This window comes from Hakea prostrata, chromosome 5 (assembly GCF_041222555.1).
Source record: "Hakea prostrata isolate BN-2017 chromosome 5, UWA_Hpros_2, whole genome shotgun sequence".
Classification (NCBI taxonomy): Eukaryota; Viridiplantae; Streptophyta; class Magnoliopsida; order Proteales; family Proteaceae; genus Hakea; species Hakea prostrata.
Window position 1 is genome coordinate 1589039 of NC_142604.1, and position 18676 is coordinate 1607714.

Sequence of the window (18676 nt, forward strand, 5' to 3'; positions counted from 1 at the left end):
TCACTACATGTTTTAGGGCTCCTTCGATTTAAATACCAAAACCTAGAACCGTTTCTGTACAACTGAAATTGTACCGTACCATACGATTGGATTATGGTTTTCAGTATTCAAAGTTGGTACCGCAGTGAAACCATACCGATTGACACCTTACCGGCTTCAAAGAGGAAAGCAACGAATATATTCGATGGGTATCAACCAAAAAAACAAAATAAAATGAAAATCGAGGGGGTTGGTTAATAAATAAGTGAAGTCGCAAAAGATTCCAATTGTAAATCTGCTTCGACGGAGAGAAGAGAGAGAGGGTCACAGGTAGAGGAGGAAGAACAAGAAGAAGAACGGCCCTGCATCAGTTCTCTCTGCAGTGTTTTCGAGATAATATTTCTCAGATCTCATCGTAGTTTCTGCACTTAAAACAAGCATAGAAAATGTCGTCTACATTCAGCGGCGATGAAACTGCTCCATTCTTCGGTTTCCTTGGGGCTGCAGCTGCCCTAGTTTTCTCATGTAAGCGAATCTTTATCTCTCACTTTTGATCGCTATTTCATCTTTTCAATTTTACTTTTTCCGATGGCACTTTGTGAATTTAGATTGTGATTCTCTGAGTTCTTGATGCGGATCTGACTTTTTGATTGTTGTCCCAGGTATGGGAGCTGCTTATGGAACCGCAAAGAGTGGTGTTGGCGTGGCATCTATGGGTGTTATGAGGCCAGAGCTTGTGATGAAATCGATCGTTCCGGTTGTTATGGCTGGAGTTTTAGGTATTTATGGACTGATTATTGCCGTCATCATCAGTACTGGAATAAACCCTAAGGCCAAATCTTATTACCTATTTGATGGTTACGCCCACCTTTCTTCTGGTCTTGCTTGTGGTCTTGCCGGACTGTCTGCTGGTATGGCAATTGGGATCGTTGGTGATGCTGGTGTCAGGTATTGTTATCCCCTGATTTCTCTGCCTTTTTAGGATCTCGGTTTTCTCATCGTGAATCAAAATTGTCTTTTGGATTTCTTTTCCTGGGCTGCTCTTAAATCTGATTTATTTTTTTAACTGTTAAAAGAATGGTGATACAAAGACGTTGACTTTGCTTACGGCTATGAATTAATTGGAGTTTGTGCATTGCAAGCATATAGTCACTTCTCTAGTTATCTTTAGCTTGATTTCCTTGTCTTCTTTCTTATTGTTGTTCCCCTTTTGATCGAACTTGGATATTTGGAGTTCCAAGATCGCTCGTTGCTATTGCCACTGCTGATCTCTCTTAGCAGAGTCATAGGATGGAATTGACGATGTTTCCACCCCTGCCCCCTTCTCTGCTTCCTCTCCTTCTTCACATCCTCCTCCTTTTTGATATTGCCATGTTGTCACGGCCACTATTTTGGTCTTGCCTGCTCAAGTAAGATAGGTTCAATATCTTTATGCATTTGTTACAGAGTTTTTAATTATTAAATATTGGATATCACCTGCATAATATCCTATCTTTGTGCCTCTGCTTATTTCAAGGCCTTCACAGGTTGATTGCCAGTCATTGATATATATTCATATGATGATGGCATGATCTATAATCACCTTTTAGCAGCTATCAATCCCTTCATCTTTCTCTTTGATGTGGTCATGGTAATCCTGTGTGTCTAACCCTGGGTTGACTAACATTCTCTGCTGAAGCATTGAGAGTTCGAAGAGCTGTTTTTTTTTTTTGGGGTGGGGGGGGGATGTTTTCTGTTGGGATGGATTCAATCAGATTTTAGATTGGAATGATGGAGATTAAGCTGTCAATTTAGTCATCTAAAGTTTCACAGTGAACAACGGCCGGGTATGCAATGCCTATCTTGCAGGCTTTTCTATGAGGAGTTGGAGAATTTAAGTTTCATGGTCAGAGAGTAATGATTGGGCTGTCAATGTTTTGCATCATTGACAACTTGGTGTGAAAAAGGGTAAAAGAGATTAGAGGACAGGATGGAAAGAATTAGCAAAAGCTGCATTGAGGTGTTTTAGGCAGACATGGATCTGGAATTGAACTAGAAGGATCAAGGCTTGAAGGGAACCATATGGCTGTGAGAATTTGGAGAGGTGAATTCTAATAAAATCTAAATCTAAAATTTGGAGAGGTGATTAGCCTGAACCTTTTAACAACCAATGAGTTAATGTATCTCCATTACATATGTGCATGCACATCATCTTGCTTTTTTCATGTATGCATGCCCGTGGTTGTTTTCTTTTGTAATATTCTTCCATTCATGCATTTCACAAGTGTGTAAAAGTTTTGTTCCTTAGACGTGTTTATGTTACTAGTGCAAATGCACGTGTTGGTGTCTGGTCAAATATGAATTATATAGCTCACTTTTACATTGTGTTATCCAGATCAAACTTGAACAAATTTCATCTTCTTAGTTGAAATGATTTATAGGTGCACCTTGTTTACTAAACCTACAAAGACGATGTTGCAGTTATTTTAATATTTCTTGTTAATTATTGTTGTAATGCAATTATTGTGATAAGTATTTATCTAAGTACAATCTATGAAATGAATAAAGAGTAATAAATGATAAATATTGAATTTCACTGGAAAGTGTAGGAGTCAAAGGATATATAAGGAAATTAGTAAAAATATATGAGGGTATTTTTGGTAGTAAAATTAAGTCATGTTATTTGAGTTCATGCTTTTATAATACAACAACAACAACAACAACAACAATAAGCCTTGTCCCAACTAAATGGGGTCGGCTACATGGATTCTTGCCTTCCAATCTGTTTGAGGCCATGCTAGATACAAGGCCTAAACTATACATTCCTTTCTCACCACTTCTCTTAAGGTTATCTTAGGTCTACCCCTAGCTTTTCTAGTTCCTTCAATTTGGATCATATCACTTCTCCGTATAAGAGCATTTATAGGTCTCCATTGATCGTGGTCATGCCACCTCAAACGACTTTCTCTGAAGCTTATCACTTATGGGAGCAACTCCCAAACCAACTCTAATATGATCATTTCTTATCTGATCCATCCTAGTTTTGCCACTCATCCATCTTAGCATCCTCATTTCAGCTACATTGATAATAGTAATATGATAATGGAGCTATTCCTAAGGATTAGTTGGTTAGATTAGAACAGTTGAATTTATATTCCCATGAATGCCAGATCAGGTTATAATTCCTTTTGAAGCAGTACAGTATCAAAAATTCTCATTTTGGTTTTTCCTTTTCTTTTTCTCCTTCCTTTTTTTTTTTTTTTTTTTTTGGGGGGGGTGTGATGGTGCTGTTTCTGATCCATGTGTTTTCAGGGCTGGGCACAGCAGTATGTAGAAAGGTTCCTGTCTTGTTAAACAGAATTAAAAAGAGACAACTCTTCTATAATTTGCTGCCTTTGAATGTTTTGCAGAGCTAATGCACAGCAGCCAAAACTCTTCGTTGGAATGATCCTGATCCTCATCTTTGCTGAAGCTTTGGCTCTCTATGGACTCATTGTTGGCATTATCCTTTCTTCCCGAGCTGGTCAGTCTAGAGCAGACTGAGAATATAGCCATGCTATTATTCTGTGATTTATTGTATTATTTGGAAGCTCATTCTTCACAGCTTAGTTCAAGACATTTGTCTTCCCAAAATTTTATCTGAACATTGTTGCTTCACTGCCTTCATTTGGTGGTTGTTTTGTACTGTTGCTGGTAGAATTAAGGAATTCCTTACCAAAATAAAGTTTGTGAAAGTTTTCGTTTATCAATTGCTGTATTTTGCCAGACAGATAATAGATGGTGTAGAAATTCACTCTGGATGAATTGTGCCTGTATGACTATTATTAGTGTTTACTATTATTATTATTTTTTAGGGTAAATTGTTACTATTCTCAGTGATACCTCTTTCTCCTCGATTAATCATAATAGATGTTTCCTATTTAACTAGCTAATTGATTTTCTGCCATACTCCGAGCAATGACTGTAGATAGATCAATCTCTTTCTTCTTTTACAATATTTCTTTCTCAACACCCCCAACCCCAACCAGCCTTGGCTGTACAATTGCTTCACTTAGCCGTTTACATAGAGTTTGAATTGCATATTCTTTTCCTTTGAAATTATTTAATGTGTTAATTTGAATGGAAACTAGATTATGCTAGTAGGGCCTGTTTGGTTACATGAATTTAGGTATATGAAATTGGATTTTAAATTTATGTTGTATGGTTCAAAAATTAACTATTTGGTTAGCCTCAAATCTATCAAAGTTCGTAGAATTCTGTTGGTTACTCCACATGAGTTTGCAAATTTCATCCATTTTATATTTAGGGTGGAGTCCATGGATTTCATCCAATACCCAAGAATGGTTTAATTCATGTTTTTAGGCAAAGCAGTGAAACCTTTGGATTTCATGAATCTATAAATGTTTTACAACCAAATATGTATAAATCTCTGATTCATGAATCAAAGAGTTGAAATCTCCAGATTCAAATAACCAAGCAGGCCCTTAAGAAAGAAAGTTTTTCTTTTTCGTGTTCATTGGAAAATCTGTGGAAACCACCTTTCATTCCTCTTCAGCTAGGGTCATATTTCCAGTGTTTTAGATACCCCTTCTCTGAAATATGTCATCATCAATATTTTATTTCTGGTGAAATGTCTTCACTAATATTTGTGTAATAAGGAAAGAGGTTACCGATTTCCCCTCTCTTTTTTTTTTTAATTATTAAATTCAAATCTGGGTAAAGATAAGTTGGTCTCCTCTATGTATAGGTATGATTGTTGCAGATTAGAGAATGTTGTAGTTTTTCTGACTCTTTGGAAGAAACATCAACTTAACGAGCTGGGTATTTTAAGATATGGTTGTGGCCCTTGGCTCGACGATGGCATCTCCATGAAGTTGGGATGGATAAAGTTATTATAATCGCATGACAAGCTCAGCCCAGGAAAATGTGAAGCTGAATTTGGGTTCAAGCATTAACAAAGCTGGACCAACTCCAAAAGCAGGCTGATGAGCTTGGTCAGGCCCAAGGCGAAGCTTCTTCTGCGTTTCAGAAATATGCTAATGGCTATCTTTGTGCTAGCCAGGTCCACTGCACCATCGCAATTGTGTGGAGTCCATCTGGCATATCTTTCTTTCCTTTGAATGGACCAAGAGGATCTGGGTGGCCGGAAGGACTCACACATACATCTATCCATGATCTCTGCCACTCCTTTATCTCAGATTATGGTCTTGACAAACCATCCACACGGTGGTTGGTGTCTGTCGTTATAATTACATGTTATTATGTATGGAAAGAACTAAACAACAAAATTTACATAAGCAAAACCCCAAGCCCACACAAGTTTAAAATAACATCTCCATTTGGGTAAAAGATCTAAAACTCAAAACACAAGAGACGTCAAAAGCCCACGAGTATGGAGTTCTAAACCACATGCTTGCCTTTGAGAAGATATAACTTGGGTCACTCACCAGTACATAACTCAAACTCAAAGTTAAATAGCATAAGATGGAGTGTGGGAATATTTTGGAATGTGACAAATAAAGTATGTCAGCACAGGAGGACTAGGGAAGGGAGATCTCATTGAAGCACTTTTGTTTGGTTAAAGTGACGGAATAGATTTAGTCCGAGATTTGAATATTCAACATTTCAACTCTTGAGATTTGGTGTAATGAGAAAGAAGTGTTTGATATATTCTTGCCGTCAAAACACAAACTTTGTCCCATGTCTTTGTCCCGTTTTTAGTACAACTAACTACTTGTATTAAAGATATTATGCTTAGCAAGTTTAGATCCCAACACTCCAACAATGGTTTTACTTATCTAACATCTAATACTTCCATAGAACACAAGAAAGGATTGACTGTATTAGACACTATTAGTCTTTGTATTTGCTATTCTAAGTAGTATAAATATTTTCTTTCTTATCAAGAGAAACTGCAATTTCTTTCTCAAATTAGATTGAATAATTTATAATAAAGCAATATTTATTACGAGAGCAAAGTTTGATATTGTCTCAATATGAGATAGAAATTTATAGGGGGGGGAGGGGGGGGGGGTTTTTTTTTTTTTTTTTTTTTTTTGGGGAAAAAAAATTGGGGGGATTTTTTTTTTTTTGGGAAAAAATTATCGGGAACTGGCAACGTGAAGATAGCGAAGTAGAAGAACAGTTATTTGTAATCTTATCATGGTTCTATCTTATTCGAAGGAGAGTTTTGAAATGCTAAACTTATCAATAAAAATTAGAGATAAGATTCCTCATTTAAGCTAGTTCAACAGCTTTTCCCTCTATATCTTTTCTATTTTTGTTTTCATTTCTTTGCTTTTCCCTTCCTTCTGTATACATCATAAGTATTATTGTTTGAGTTTGGTAGAAAATTAACTTTCGCGTATTGTTAAGAGTACCTGTGGCACATGAACTCTTCAATAACAAAATCAGAATCAAATGGAAATCATACCTTCTACTAAGACATTTATCGAGGAAGTAGAAGCTCTTTTGATGTTTGAATTTGAATTCTTTGAATTTACTGAACCCATATCACAACAACATATAGTTGATACATAACTCTTTTGAATTTGAAATTTAAAACAATTTTTATCATTTTAGTGTTTTGAGTTTTGATGGTGTGGACTCTTAAAGAGTTCAAATACAAAGAATTAAATTTCAAATTGTTGATTTGGTTGATGAGGAGTCCATGTACAATTGATACTTTAACATGTGTAAGTGTCAAATGGTCGACTTGTTCTTGTTCTGATTTCAATGGATTACTTGGCATTTATACACAGTAAGCCATAGACCTTGCACTCATAGATCAGCTCCCTCTGATGATTAGACACACTATCAAAGCATGGCAAGTCTACCCAAACTTCGTGTTTATCATCTACTCAACGTTTAGATGGCAAAACAGCTTGAAAGGCCTCGTTTATCACTTTCCATTGAATAGCAAGTCCCTCTCATAATATGATAGACGTTGCTTCAGTCCTGCGCATTTAATGAGCATGACCGTCATGCAAAACAACTCGACCCATTGAATCAAAATCTCGACCAAAATTTCTGATCCGACAATCTGAAATTCAGCTTGACAGTCAAAACACGTGACTAAAGCAATTTCGCAATATAACAAGATGACGACAGATGAAAAGAGATTATTCTGCACCATAACTAACCTGATAGGATGTTCACCACACAAACTAAGCTCAGAACCAATCGATGTTGGTCCAGTTGGTTTTGTTGATTATATGATTCTTCTAATAGTTCCTCATCCATCATTTCTCAGTTTATCATATTCAAAAGGAAAAGAAAATGTCATCATTTTTTTCCAATTCTAGCATCTCATCATTTCTAAAAGCCAAAACTAACTAATTTTTCTGTACTCTTTTAAGCATCTTAAAGCTTTTATTTCTACCCAAAAAAAAGGACTTGAGCTTTTGTAAGTTAGAAGATTTGTGGTTCTCCAAAAAATGAGGATGAGTGGTGCAGATTTTAGTAAGTTTCATTTTATGAAATTCAAATGAACTTTGCTGAAGAGAGAGAGAGAGCTTGTGCCTTATCGTTTGTACCCAATTTTTTTCTGTATGGCCACTGTGAAGCCACAACCACACCATTGGTGGAACAAGAAACATCTGTAAGGATCTCAAGTTAGGTATCTTAGGTCTTGAAAACTCTTCTGCTTCTCCTGATTGGTTCTAAATTGCAAAATTGCAACTATCCATTCATTTATCTTTCTTAAGAAACCACTTCCTTCAAGAACAGGTGGGCTTTTTAATCTTATCTTCTCTTATTTTATCAACTTAAGTTAGGTTTTGTGACATAATCTAAAGTGAAAAGAGAAAATAGTATATAGTTCTCAACCAAAAAGTCCCAAGATTAATATATATTATCACCTATTTGTGTAAGTCATCTTGTACTTTTGCTCTTTAAGTAGTTAACTATCAAGAAAATAATGCCTTTAGGTACCCATTTACCTCAAAAAGACTTGTTGCATAATCTAACTTCATATCCATTTGCAAATCTTGCATATGCAAATCCACTTACAACTTACAACCACTAATGGTTTATATTTCATATCCATTTGACGTTTGCAAGCATGGAGTGGAGATGATTTTGAAAAACTTCATTGTTGGACTATTTTATCAGGTTTTTATTTCAAAACCTAACATTCTTTACATGTTCTGCAAAAATCATTCTTTGAGCCATTTTTCTTGGTAGTTAATTCTTTAAGCATAAAAGAACGAACCGTTTTAACAATAACCCATTACCCGCACTAGAAGTGTTCTTTGAGACCATCAACTTAACATATAAATTAAAAAGGAAAAAAACTTTAGCTTTGATACCCAATTACCGATTTACCTTAAAAGATATATCAAGTTGGGCAATTAATTTCAATTCTTTCGCTTGGATACGTGAAACCCTACTTACAACTTACGGCCACCACACATTCATAATTCACTTCTATTTGACATTTGATTCTTAATTTTGTGAGGTTTGAAGATTGAATGGTAAATAGACTTTCAAGAACAAAGAGATAATTGACTCTAAATCTCCATCAATAGACAAAGACCATCCATCCTAAGTGCTTTATGTTCCCTTAATTTAATGGTTGTCATGTTTTATTCTTGTAAAACCTTTGACTGCACTATAAATGTTCATATACATCTTAATTGAGAAGGATAACAAATGAAACTTAATTAATTTCAAATATTATGAACACTTGGTGCACAATTTTGATCTTTAATTTTATACTTAAGATGAGGGATTAAAAGTAACTGGAATAATGATCTTTGGTGGCATTTGAACAGAACAGAACAGATTACAACAACTCTAATGCACAGTTTTTAAGATTGGAACAAATCATCTCAACAGAATTCAATTCTTAAAATCTTGAATCCAACTCAAAAAAGGTCTTCTATGACTGCCTCATGCCCTAGCAATAATATTTGGTGGGCACAAATTCTTATTACCAGAGAAGAATAAAATATCAAAAAGATCAACACATGATATCATATGGATGGGGATGATGAAGCCATAATAAATGATGGATATCATATGGATGGGGTTGATATTCTCACAGGCTTTATCATTATCTTGATTCTTGAGCATCAGAATCAGCCCATTTGCATTATTAAAAGTCCCAAGAAATATAGACTTCATAGGGTTGGCCATGTATATGATACGGGAAATCATGATCGAACCGGGTCCATCCTCGGTTCAGTCCTTGACTCCGGTCAAGAATGGCCCGACCATATCGGGTTGGAAGGAACATGATTAAATGATAGCGTGATAAGGAAGGAACCTCGCACGTCCAGAAGGCAAGCATGAACCCATGAAATTCAGGATGAATAACGAATCAAGAGGTGGTTATTATCGCTCATGGAAGTTGACGATCGTGCAGGACATGGTAACTACCATGCACATAGAGTAAGAGATCGTGTGAATAAGGAAGTCACCCACTACTCCGTTAAGAAAGATTAACCGGAAAGATCTGACGGCCACAAGATAAGGCATGAATGAATCTAATGGTCGGGATTGGAAGGTAGAAACTATATAAACCCTAACCTACGTACAAAGAAAGTAACTGAATCGTATTCCCAATAATCGTATTCAAATTTCTGCTCTACAACTAGTCAGAGCTTTGTGATCAGTTCCTTAACTGACTTAACTTTCGGAGGTGGCCTCTCAACCCTTACGGTTGGGCCACATCTCATCTTGTTTTGCAGGTCATTCATCAGTGATCTAAGGGCTGAGCAAATTTTGGACGCATCAAAGTATAATCAATTGTTCTCGACCACTAATCAATGTCGATCGACTCCAATCTTATGATCATCCAAGAATTATGACATTTGACTAATGATTGATCTCATGTTGACATTAAATCATCAATTTTGAGCTTTAATTGGACGAATATATACTATCGGATTACTGGAGAACATCTTGTTTCTCTATCATTTTTTTTTGGTTAAAAGTTCTCTATCATTCAAATATATAAAAGTGAAGTATACTAAAGGATAAAATGACCATTCTACCCTTATATCATGCTTCATATGATGATATGATGATAAGATGATAAGTGAAGCAATCAATACCCTAGAATTAAAGATGAGGATTGTGAATTAAAACCCACATGTCAGAAGTAATAGCCAGAAAGGAAGGAAGGCCATTCCAGGGATCCCACAGTAGTTAAAGAATCGGGATCAGCTCCCCCTACGGCTTCCCGACCATAAATATAATGGGCCCACGGTTAAAAACACTTTATGAAAAAAAAAATTAAAAAAACTCAAAATTTTACCTGAGCCCCTACTGTGTTTTCGTGGTTCAGAAGCACTTTGTGCTCCTCCGACGGTGAGGTGATCTGAATTCGTAGTTAAAAGCCACAATAGCTAAGAAGAATTTTGATTTTTCTGTTTTTCTTTTTCTTCACCGAAAAACAGAAAGAAAGTTTGGCACAAAAGACGAAACATGAAAATTGATGAAAGCATTGGTTAAAGCTTGTCAATAATGCACACAAGTGACACCAAGAGGGAAAAATCATAATCCATTCCAGAACCAACGGTTTAGAGTATTTGTGGCAACTCGTGGACGTTTTTGGGGAAATGGATTTGCTTTTTTCCTCGTCTCATAACCACCAATTTTCTATCTCATTTCTCTCGACAACTGGGTTGAGCTGAGCAGCAGAGCAGGGATAGATGGGCCTCCTATGCACATGTATCATCTTGATCACCTGTTTTTATGTGGGTCCCACGTTTTTAATGTCCTGTTTTGTCTGCAGATCTTATCCACACGATCCGGTGGTCCCCACGTGATATCCGGCAATAGACAGCTAGCTAACTAGGGACCCTTCTTCTTCTTGTTCTTGTTCAGTTGTTCCCACCTTCATTATTTCCTTCTTTGTTCTTTTATGCGGAAAATCGTTTGTAATCACGTGGGATAATTCGAACCTGAGCGTGATGCGACAACTCGTGAGGTCCACTCTAAAAAAATCAGTTTGGTTCTGACCGGTTCTACAGCAATTCGAGTCCGAATCAGATACCTAGGATTAATGAGGATCGATTCAACCGAGTTCAGATCATTTACCCGTCATGTAAGAGGTTTGTCATTTGTGCTATGTTGACACTTGAATTTGGATCGAGAAGTATGCGTTTCATGACACTTCTTCATCATACAATACACGTAGTAAAAAATTTAAATTTCTTACACATATTAAGAAAAGAGACTCATCTTTGAATTATGACAAAATAAATCAGTAATATAAACCAATAATTAAGGAGTCTAGATAACATTCCGGTCGAAGGAGCAATATTTACTCCCTCGATGTTTCTTCACCACAAAATTAGTAGAAACCCAAATTAAAAAAATTTAGAGATAGGTCTCACAGGGGCCCCACCTAATTTTGTGGTCAACAAGTGTCGGAGGAGTACATACTATTCCCTTGATGGTTAGGTGATCTAGAGTCTCCAGTAAGCCTCAAGTAGGTCCGTTTCACAATGTCTGGATCGTCTCTTCCGACGGCCGTTGACCACAAATTACAGGGGTCCATAGGATTAGGAATTAGGATGATATGATTTATTTTTTATTAATTTTTTATTTGTGGGTCCCACAAAATTTTCAAGGTCTGTAAACTGAGTCAGGATCAGCTACTCGTCGGAGTGCTCCCCGACAGCTTTACCACCATAAATACAAGGGGTTAGGTGATAGGATATTATTATTATTATTTTTTACTTGTGGGACCCATAGAATTTGTGGTGGTAAAGTCATCGAAGAGCACAAAGTGCTCCCCAGACGAGGTGATGATCCGATTTCCTGTAAACACTCTTAACAATGGACGCAAGCAATGGCGTAAGAGAATGGTGGGCGCTGGTCGTATTTTGATTTAGTGGTGGTTGTGGCTTTGACTTGCGAAGCCCTCTTTCAAGACTCAGGTCCATGCATGCATGCATGCATTGCATGGCCTCTTATGACAGCAAACCTGCCCTGGTTGAAGATTTGACTCAGTTGGCCTCGAATGAGTAAACCTGCCTCAGTTAGAGACTTGATGAGTCAACCCGTGTTAGACACTCATATCAGAACGCCAACCAAGGAAAGTGAGGCCATTGTTTGATTTTTGACCAAGAAAGTGAAAAATTGAAATTGAAAGAAGATTCATTTCATCTGAATCTTCTTTAATCACTCAAAAAGATCAGAATCGGATCGTTTCCTGTACCAACTAGATCTGATTCCTTTGTGCATTGGAATATCCAAGCTAGACTCAATGGGTATCATTCTTCCATTGCTTCTCTTCTTCTTCTTCTTCACCATCATCATCTTCTTCTTTTCAAGGACCATAATTGAAGAGCTGCAAACATAAACAAGACATTCCTGACCTCTAGTGCAAAGTTGTTGTCCTCTTCATAAAGGGCAAATGAATGCAACACAACAGCAACAATCCCCTCAAAATAATTTGCTGGTACAACACAGTTGTGACGAGAATATTCCTATTAAGGAAATGGAATCTACTTCACCCTTTTTGGTCCCTCATAATATCCTCTTAGGTTTTCGTATATTCTGAAAATAAGTAGATCCGTGTAATAGAGGTCTGTGCTCTTCTCAAGTCTCTCTACCACACTTTGGAGGAGCTCGTATTTGAATTACAACAAAAATCCGAGATGAATCTTTCCCTCTTAAATCGGTGAGGTAGAGAAGAGCACTAACCAAAGTAGAGGACCGACTTAAATACTTTCGATCGACTTGATGTGTCGGTTCGTTTAGTCCTTCCATCGATGCCCACCTGCTGTCCCGCCCTATTAGGCTTGGTGCCCTACCCTGCAAACCAGTGTGTTGGGTTGGGGGGCGCTGTTGGGAAAAGAATTTGCAGCATTTTGTTGAAATTTTTAAAAGAGAAAATGAGTAAAATGTACAAATAATCTAAATTATTTACACTAGACAACCAAAATATTCCTGCTAAGGAAATGGAATCTACTTCACTCTTTTGGTTAGAATATTCTCCCATTTTTCAGTCCTAATGTCAACATCCATCCTTGCATGTCCTTACCCTAATTAGCAACCATAGCTAACCCTAAGAGCTGGAATGGGTAAGCAAAAGGTTAAAGAGTGTTAGGGTTAAGATGTTCGATTGAGCTTGGCATAACTTGCCCCACCTTACCATATCTTTCCTAGTGACCCAATTCATCAATCTTAGAGTCAAGCTTGAGACTATAATAGTTAATGTGAATGTCGGTTGAGATTCAAAATCAATGAGTAGAAGACAAAAATTTAAAATACGAGAGCATTAACTTCAAACAACCGACAAAGATTTAAAGGTGTAAATATGAGCAAGATCTCACCTAACATCTAGAATCATTAATGAGGACTAAACACTTAAAAACTAAAACCGTTAAAATTGGTGTCAAAATTTTTTGAAAGAGAAATGAACAAAATATACAAATAATCAAAATATTAATACTAGGCAAGTTGGCAACCTTTTCATGGTTCAATGCCTGTAAATGAGGTCTAATGTAATTACAGATCTCTTAGCCAGGAAGGTTCTTTCGATTTCGGGCCCGAAAGAATGGCCGACTTCCACATTGTGGTTGGTGGACATTTGTTCCTCCCCACTCCCTGCCCGTAGTGAATAAATTTGTTGTTTACAAAAAAAAATGCTTGTAAAGAAGGAAGTAATATTTTTTTTCCATAATCAGGAGAAAATGTATGTATTTATTTAGGATAGAAGGAGAAAATCATCTTACTTAATATGGATTTTTGTTCACGCTTGTGCAGATATCTCTTGTGCAGGCTGAGCATTATGACACGTCGTATCACCCTCTAATCCAACGACTGAATTTTTTTTTGTAGTTAGGTCTTTTAGGTTTACAAACTTTTTAAAATTACAAAGTTAACCCCTGTTAACAATCGAATTTACATAATAAAGTCCAAATAACCCAACAGACCAAAATCAAGATTTGTTAGTCTAAACCCTAACCCGAGATACACCAACCGTCACTTCACTGATTCATGGATTGTTTCGTTTATTTTTTGCCTCTTTTAACCTTGATTTTGGTCGATTGGGTTATTTGAACTTTATTGTGTAAATTTCATTGTAGTCAGGGATATTTTTGTAATTTTAAAACTTTCTTTAAAGAAAATGACACGTGTCATGACTCTGAGCCCGGCTCAATAGATATCTACAAGCGCGAGCAAAATTCCACGGATTAATGTCAGCACAACCAACCATCAGATAGAACCAACCGGTCCACAATTTTACTGAGATGAAAACTAGGTGGGACCCACATTGCTTGCAGCTTAGCAGCATGGGCATCTTCTCGTACGTATCCTTCATCATGGCATGAAGCATGATGCTATGTTGCTAATGGTCCAACACTCCAATGCATTAAGATGACCTTAGCGCGTAAGGAACGTGTATTATCATAGATATACAGATGAGGATATTCTAGTAATTATAAACGATTCCTCGTTATTTTCTCCGTTAGAGATGAGGATATTCTAGTAATTATAGACAACACTTTTTCTTTTCCTGGTTCCGGATCAGGATACTCTGGTAAAGAAAGAAAATAAATTGAGATGATCTTTCTATCTCCCTGTTTGGCTCTTTCTTACCCAGATAACACCGGGTTTGGCTCTACCCAGACACACACAACACACAGACAAAAATTAGAAATTACCTTTCCCTGGGAAAAGGTTGAGACTTTTCTGTTACTTTACCACGTTTAGTACGTGAATATTCCCTTACCGTTAAGATCCGGTCATGTCCTTAAAATCCAGATTTTAACCCAACCCAAGATCCATGATGCATGAACCGCTTTCTCACCCATCCTGCCACAAAGTCAGGAAATCGATTCCTACGTGGCAAAATCGAGTCCGTCAGTTATGAGGTGACGTAGGTCGATGAAGCTTCTTCATGGTTTCTTTCCTTTTTTTCCTTTTTTACCCCATTACTCTCCTTTCACATTTATTCACATTAAATAATTAATATTCCTATCCGACATTCCGATGTTAGTTCAAACGGACCCACCAGGCACAGCCACGCGGCATCTCGACGCTGATAACGGAAACTCTTATCGCTTTTTCTTAGGAAAAAAAAGGATCACCAGGCTAGTCTCCTGTCATCGTCAAACCCCTAATTTTAGAAATAAAAAAAGAAAATTAAATATCAAATATTACAAGGGAAATTAAACCGATAAAATAAATTAGCGAAAAAATATATTTATTTTCTCCCCTATATATATCCCCTTCCGCTCCCATGCAATTCTCGCTCAATTTTCTCGTCTCTAACTCTCCTCTGAGATCAACTTGTCTTCCAATTCAGGTAGGGTTCCGTCGAAATCTCCTCATTTTCAATCGTTTCTCCGGCAGATTCTCCTCCATTTTCAGTCGTTTCTCCCGAGGAATCTCCTTCATTTTCAGTCGGAATCGTTTCTCCCGAGGAATCTCCTTCATTTTCAGTCGGAATCTCCTTCTTAAGGAGTCGTTCCCATTCTGTTCATAAATCTCTTTCTTCTCCGGCTACGGCAACGTTTGAATTCTTCTGAGATTTATGTGTGGGGATCGCTGAGTTACAAAGAGGCGATCTAGGGTTCCATTCCGGTTTCTCAGTTCCTTTCTGCTTCTTCTGAGGGGGTAGCCGGGGCTCCGGCCTCGGCGTTTTTTAACGCCCCCTACCGGCACAACCAGAAGATTTTCAACCTTTTGATTATTTTTTCTTAGTAAACCTTACACAGATCGGGGAAGAGATGCCGGCCTTGACGTGCTGCTTAGATGCTGCGAGTCCTCCTGGCTATGCTCGAGCAGAGGATGGCTCTCTTCCCGCGCCGGAAATGTTTTCCGGCGTATTTCCGGAGACAAAAACCACCTCTACTCATCATTGGTCTCCTAGCCTCTCTGCCTCTCTCTATAGGATTGATGGCTGGGGGCCGCCGTACTTCTCTGTCAACTCCTCCGGCAATATTTCCGTCCGTCCTTTCGGTGACGATACTCTTCCTTACCAAGAAATTGATCTTATGAAAGTTGTTAAGAAGGTTTCCGAAACAAAATCCGCCGGCGGATTAGGTTTGCAATTTCCTCTTATTGTTCGCTTTCCAGATGTTCTCAAACATCGTCTCGAATCTCTGCAATCGGCGTTCGATTATGCGATCCATTCTCAGGGTTACGAATCGCATTATCAGGGTGTTTATCCTGTTAAATGCAACCAAGACAGGTTTGTCGTGGAAGACATTGTTGAATACGGGTCGTCATTCCGTTTTGGTCTGGAAGCTGGTTCCAAACCTGAACTTCTCCTGGCGATGAGCTGTCTTTGCAAGGGAAGCCCTGATGCATTTCTCGTCTGTAATGGCTTCAAAGACTCGGAGTATATTTCGCTTGCGCTGGTTGCGAAGAAGCTTAACATTCATACGGTGATCGTTCTTGAGCAAGAAGATGAGGCTGACATGGTGATAGAAATCAGCCGGAAGATGCACGTTCGCCCTGTCATCGGTTTGCGCGCCAAACTTCGCACTAAGCATTCTGGCCATTTTGGAGGGACTTCTGGAGAGAAAGGAAAGTTTGGTTTGACGACGACGCAGATATTGCGTGTGGTGAAGAAACTTGAGCAAGCGGACATGCTTGATTGTCTGCAACTCCTGCATTTCCACATTGGATCGCAGATTCCTTCGACGTCCTTGCTGGCCGACGGTGTTGGTGAGGCTGCGCAGATCTACTGCGAACTGGTTCGTCATGGTGCCGCCATGGAAGTCATTGACATTGGTGGCGGCTTGGGCATCGATTACGATGGATCGCGTTCAACCAACTCGGACATTTCGGTAGGTTACGGACTTGAAGAGTACGCCGCCGCCGTAGTTCAGGCAGTCCGTCATGTTTGTGACCAGAAATTTGTGAAGCACCCAGTGGTTTGTAGCGAGAGCGGGCGGGCAATTGTGTCTCACCACTCGATTCTGATCTTTGAGGCAATGTCTGCTTCTGCAGCGAATAAACAGTCTCTGTCGTCGCTGGGCCTGAGTTTCCAGTATTTGACCGAAGGATTTCCAGAGGAAGCTAGAGCGGATTACGCGAACCTGACCGCCGCAGCAGTTCGCGGCGAATCGGAGACCTGTATGTTTTACACCGATAAGCTCAAAGAAAGGTGCGTCCAGCAGTTCAAGAAAGGCTCGTTGGGTCTCGAGCACCTTGCAGCTGTAGATGGTCTCTGCGATTTGGTTTCGAAGGCATTAGGAGTATCAGATCCAGTCCGCATATACAATGTGAATCTCTCTCTGTTTACTTCGATCCCTGATTTCTGGGCAATTGGCCAGTTATTCCCTATAGTTCCGATTCATCGACTCGATCAAAGGCCAGCGGTGAGGGGGATTCTATCGGATTTGACGTGCGACAGCGATGGCAAGGTTGACAAGTTTATCGGCGGCGAGTCGAGCTTGGCGTTACATGAGTTGGACGGGGAAGGTGGTGAAGGTGGAGGATATTACTTGGGTATGTTCCTGGGCGGGGCTTACGAGGAGGCGCTCGGTGGCTTACATAACCTGTTTGGCGGCCCGAACGTAGTTCGCGTGTCGCAAAGCGATGGACCACACAGCTTTGCCTTGACGCGAGTGGTGCCTGGGCCATCGTGTGGTGATGTGCTACGGGCGATGCAGCACGAGCCGCAGCTCATGTTCGACATACTCAAGCAACGCATAGAGGAGTGCGAACACAAGGACCAAATGGCCCGTGCCGCTCTGGTAAATGGTCTTGCTCGCTCCTTCCACAGCATGCCGTATCTCAACCCAGCGTCTACCTGCAATGCTTCTTATTATTTTCACTGTGAAGAAGCAGAAGATGATGGTAATGTCAACAAAGACGCCATTGCTGCTGTTGAAGAGGATGATCATTGGGCCTATTGTTGAGCTGGGTGAGTCTGTCGTCTGTTGTCTGTCAATGGAAGTCATCTGTGTTATTAAATTTTTGTTCTTCTTTCCCTTTTTGGGCTCTCGTTGTGATTTTCTTTACCTTTTGGTGATGGAGATGCAACGCAGAACAGCAGTAGTTGTTGTGTGTTTTTCAGTTTTCTTGCCTGTAGCAGGTAGTAAATTGTAGTGAGAGGGGACAGGAACCGAGCCTTTCTGTGTAAAATCGGAATTCTAATCCCCTTGTAATCTTCAAATTAAAATAACTGGTTATTATCTTTATACCTTTTTCTCTCTCTCTCTCTCTCTCCCTTCCTTCTTCGATTAATTCTTATTAGATGAAATCTGTGAAGTCATCACCTGAAAGTGTAAGGAAATAGGACAAAGATTGGGATAACATATTTTATTTCACGGGGTGTGGAAAGAAAGGAGATTCTTGAACCACTGAAAAAGAAATGGAAGAAACATTTTCTTAATGAAAAGCGAAAGAATCAACAATAAACAGTAGGAGAATCTTGCGTTTCATTGACTGGGGTGACGTCAATATATTTTAATGGCATAACATTGCAGACCAATATATTGTCTTTATAAAGGTTTGAATTCTAAAATCTCATATGCATTGCAATTCACTGAAAATTGCAAAATGTGGTCCACCCCCCCTCTGCACTTTTGCTGCAATAGTTGAATTTGTGATTCTATACATATTCGTTCTAACCATAAGAAATCAAGCTTTACTAACATTATAAGCGGTAATACATCATGATCAACATGAACCAACACGTAATCAAAAAGGAATTTTCTTATTGATGGGTTGTGATGACATGGTGGGTAACGTTGATAAAATAGATAGATGTTGAATGAGTAGTGGATGCAAATATTTT

At 38.6% G+C, this 18676-nt stretch overlaps 2 protein-coding genes across 2 annotated transcripts; both read left to right on the forward strand.

The window, feature by feature from the left end:
• Positions 1-255: 255 nt before the first annotated feature.
• Positions 256-3707, forward strand: LOC149014306 (V-type proton ATPase 16 kDa proteolipid subunit). Its single transcript, XM_089156227.1, has 3 exons — positions 256-504; positions 642-927; positions 3369-3707. The coding sequence occupies exons 1-3, from the start codon at positions 426-428 to the stop codon at positions 3499-3501; spliced, it is 498 nt and encodes a 165-aa protein (XP_089012353.1). The 5' UTR covers positions 256-425; the 3' UTR covers positions 3502-3707.
• An 11478-nt stretch (positions 3708-15185) lies between these two features.
• On the forward strand, positions 15186-18077 carry LOC149014307 (arginine decarboxylase-like). The gene has a single exon (XM_089156867.1). The coding sequence runs from the start codon at positions 15654-15656 to the stop codon at positions 17793-17795; it is 2142 nt and encodes a 713-aa protein (XP_089012993.1). The 5' UTR covers positions 15186-15653; the 3' UTR covers positions 17796-18077.
• Positions 18078-18676: the final 599 nt, after the last annotated feature.

Bases quoted from the DNA above. Each gene is read 5' to 3' on its own strand.
- LOC149014306 (XM_089156227.1), top strand. From the start codon at position 426: ATGTCGTCTACATTCAGCGGCGATGAAACTGCTCCATTCTTCGGTTTC. The intron at 505-641 runs GTAAGCGAATCT...TTGTTGTCCCAG, and splicing joins AGCTGCCCTAGTTTTCTCAT to GTATGGGAGCTGCTTATGGA. The intron at 928-3,368 runs GTATTGTTATCC...AATGTTTTGCAG, and splicing joins GTTGGTGATGCTGGTGTCAG to AGCTAATGCACAGCAGCCAA.
- LOC149014307 (XM_089156867.1), top strand. From the start codon at position 15,654: ATGCCGGCCTTGACGTGCTGCTTAGATGCTGCGAGTCCTCCTGGCTAT.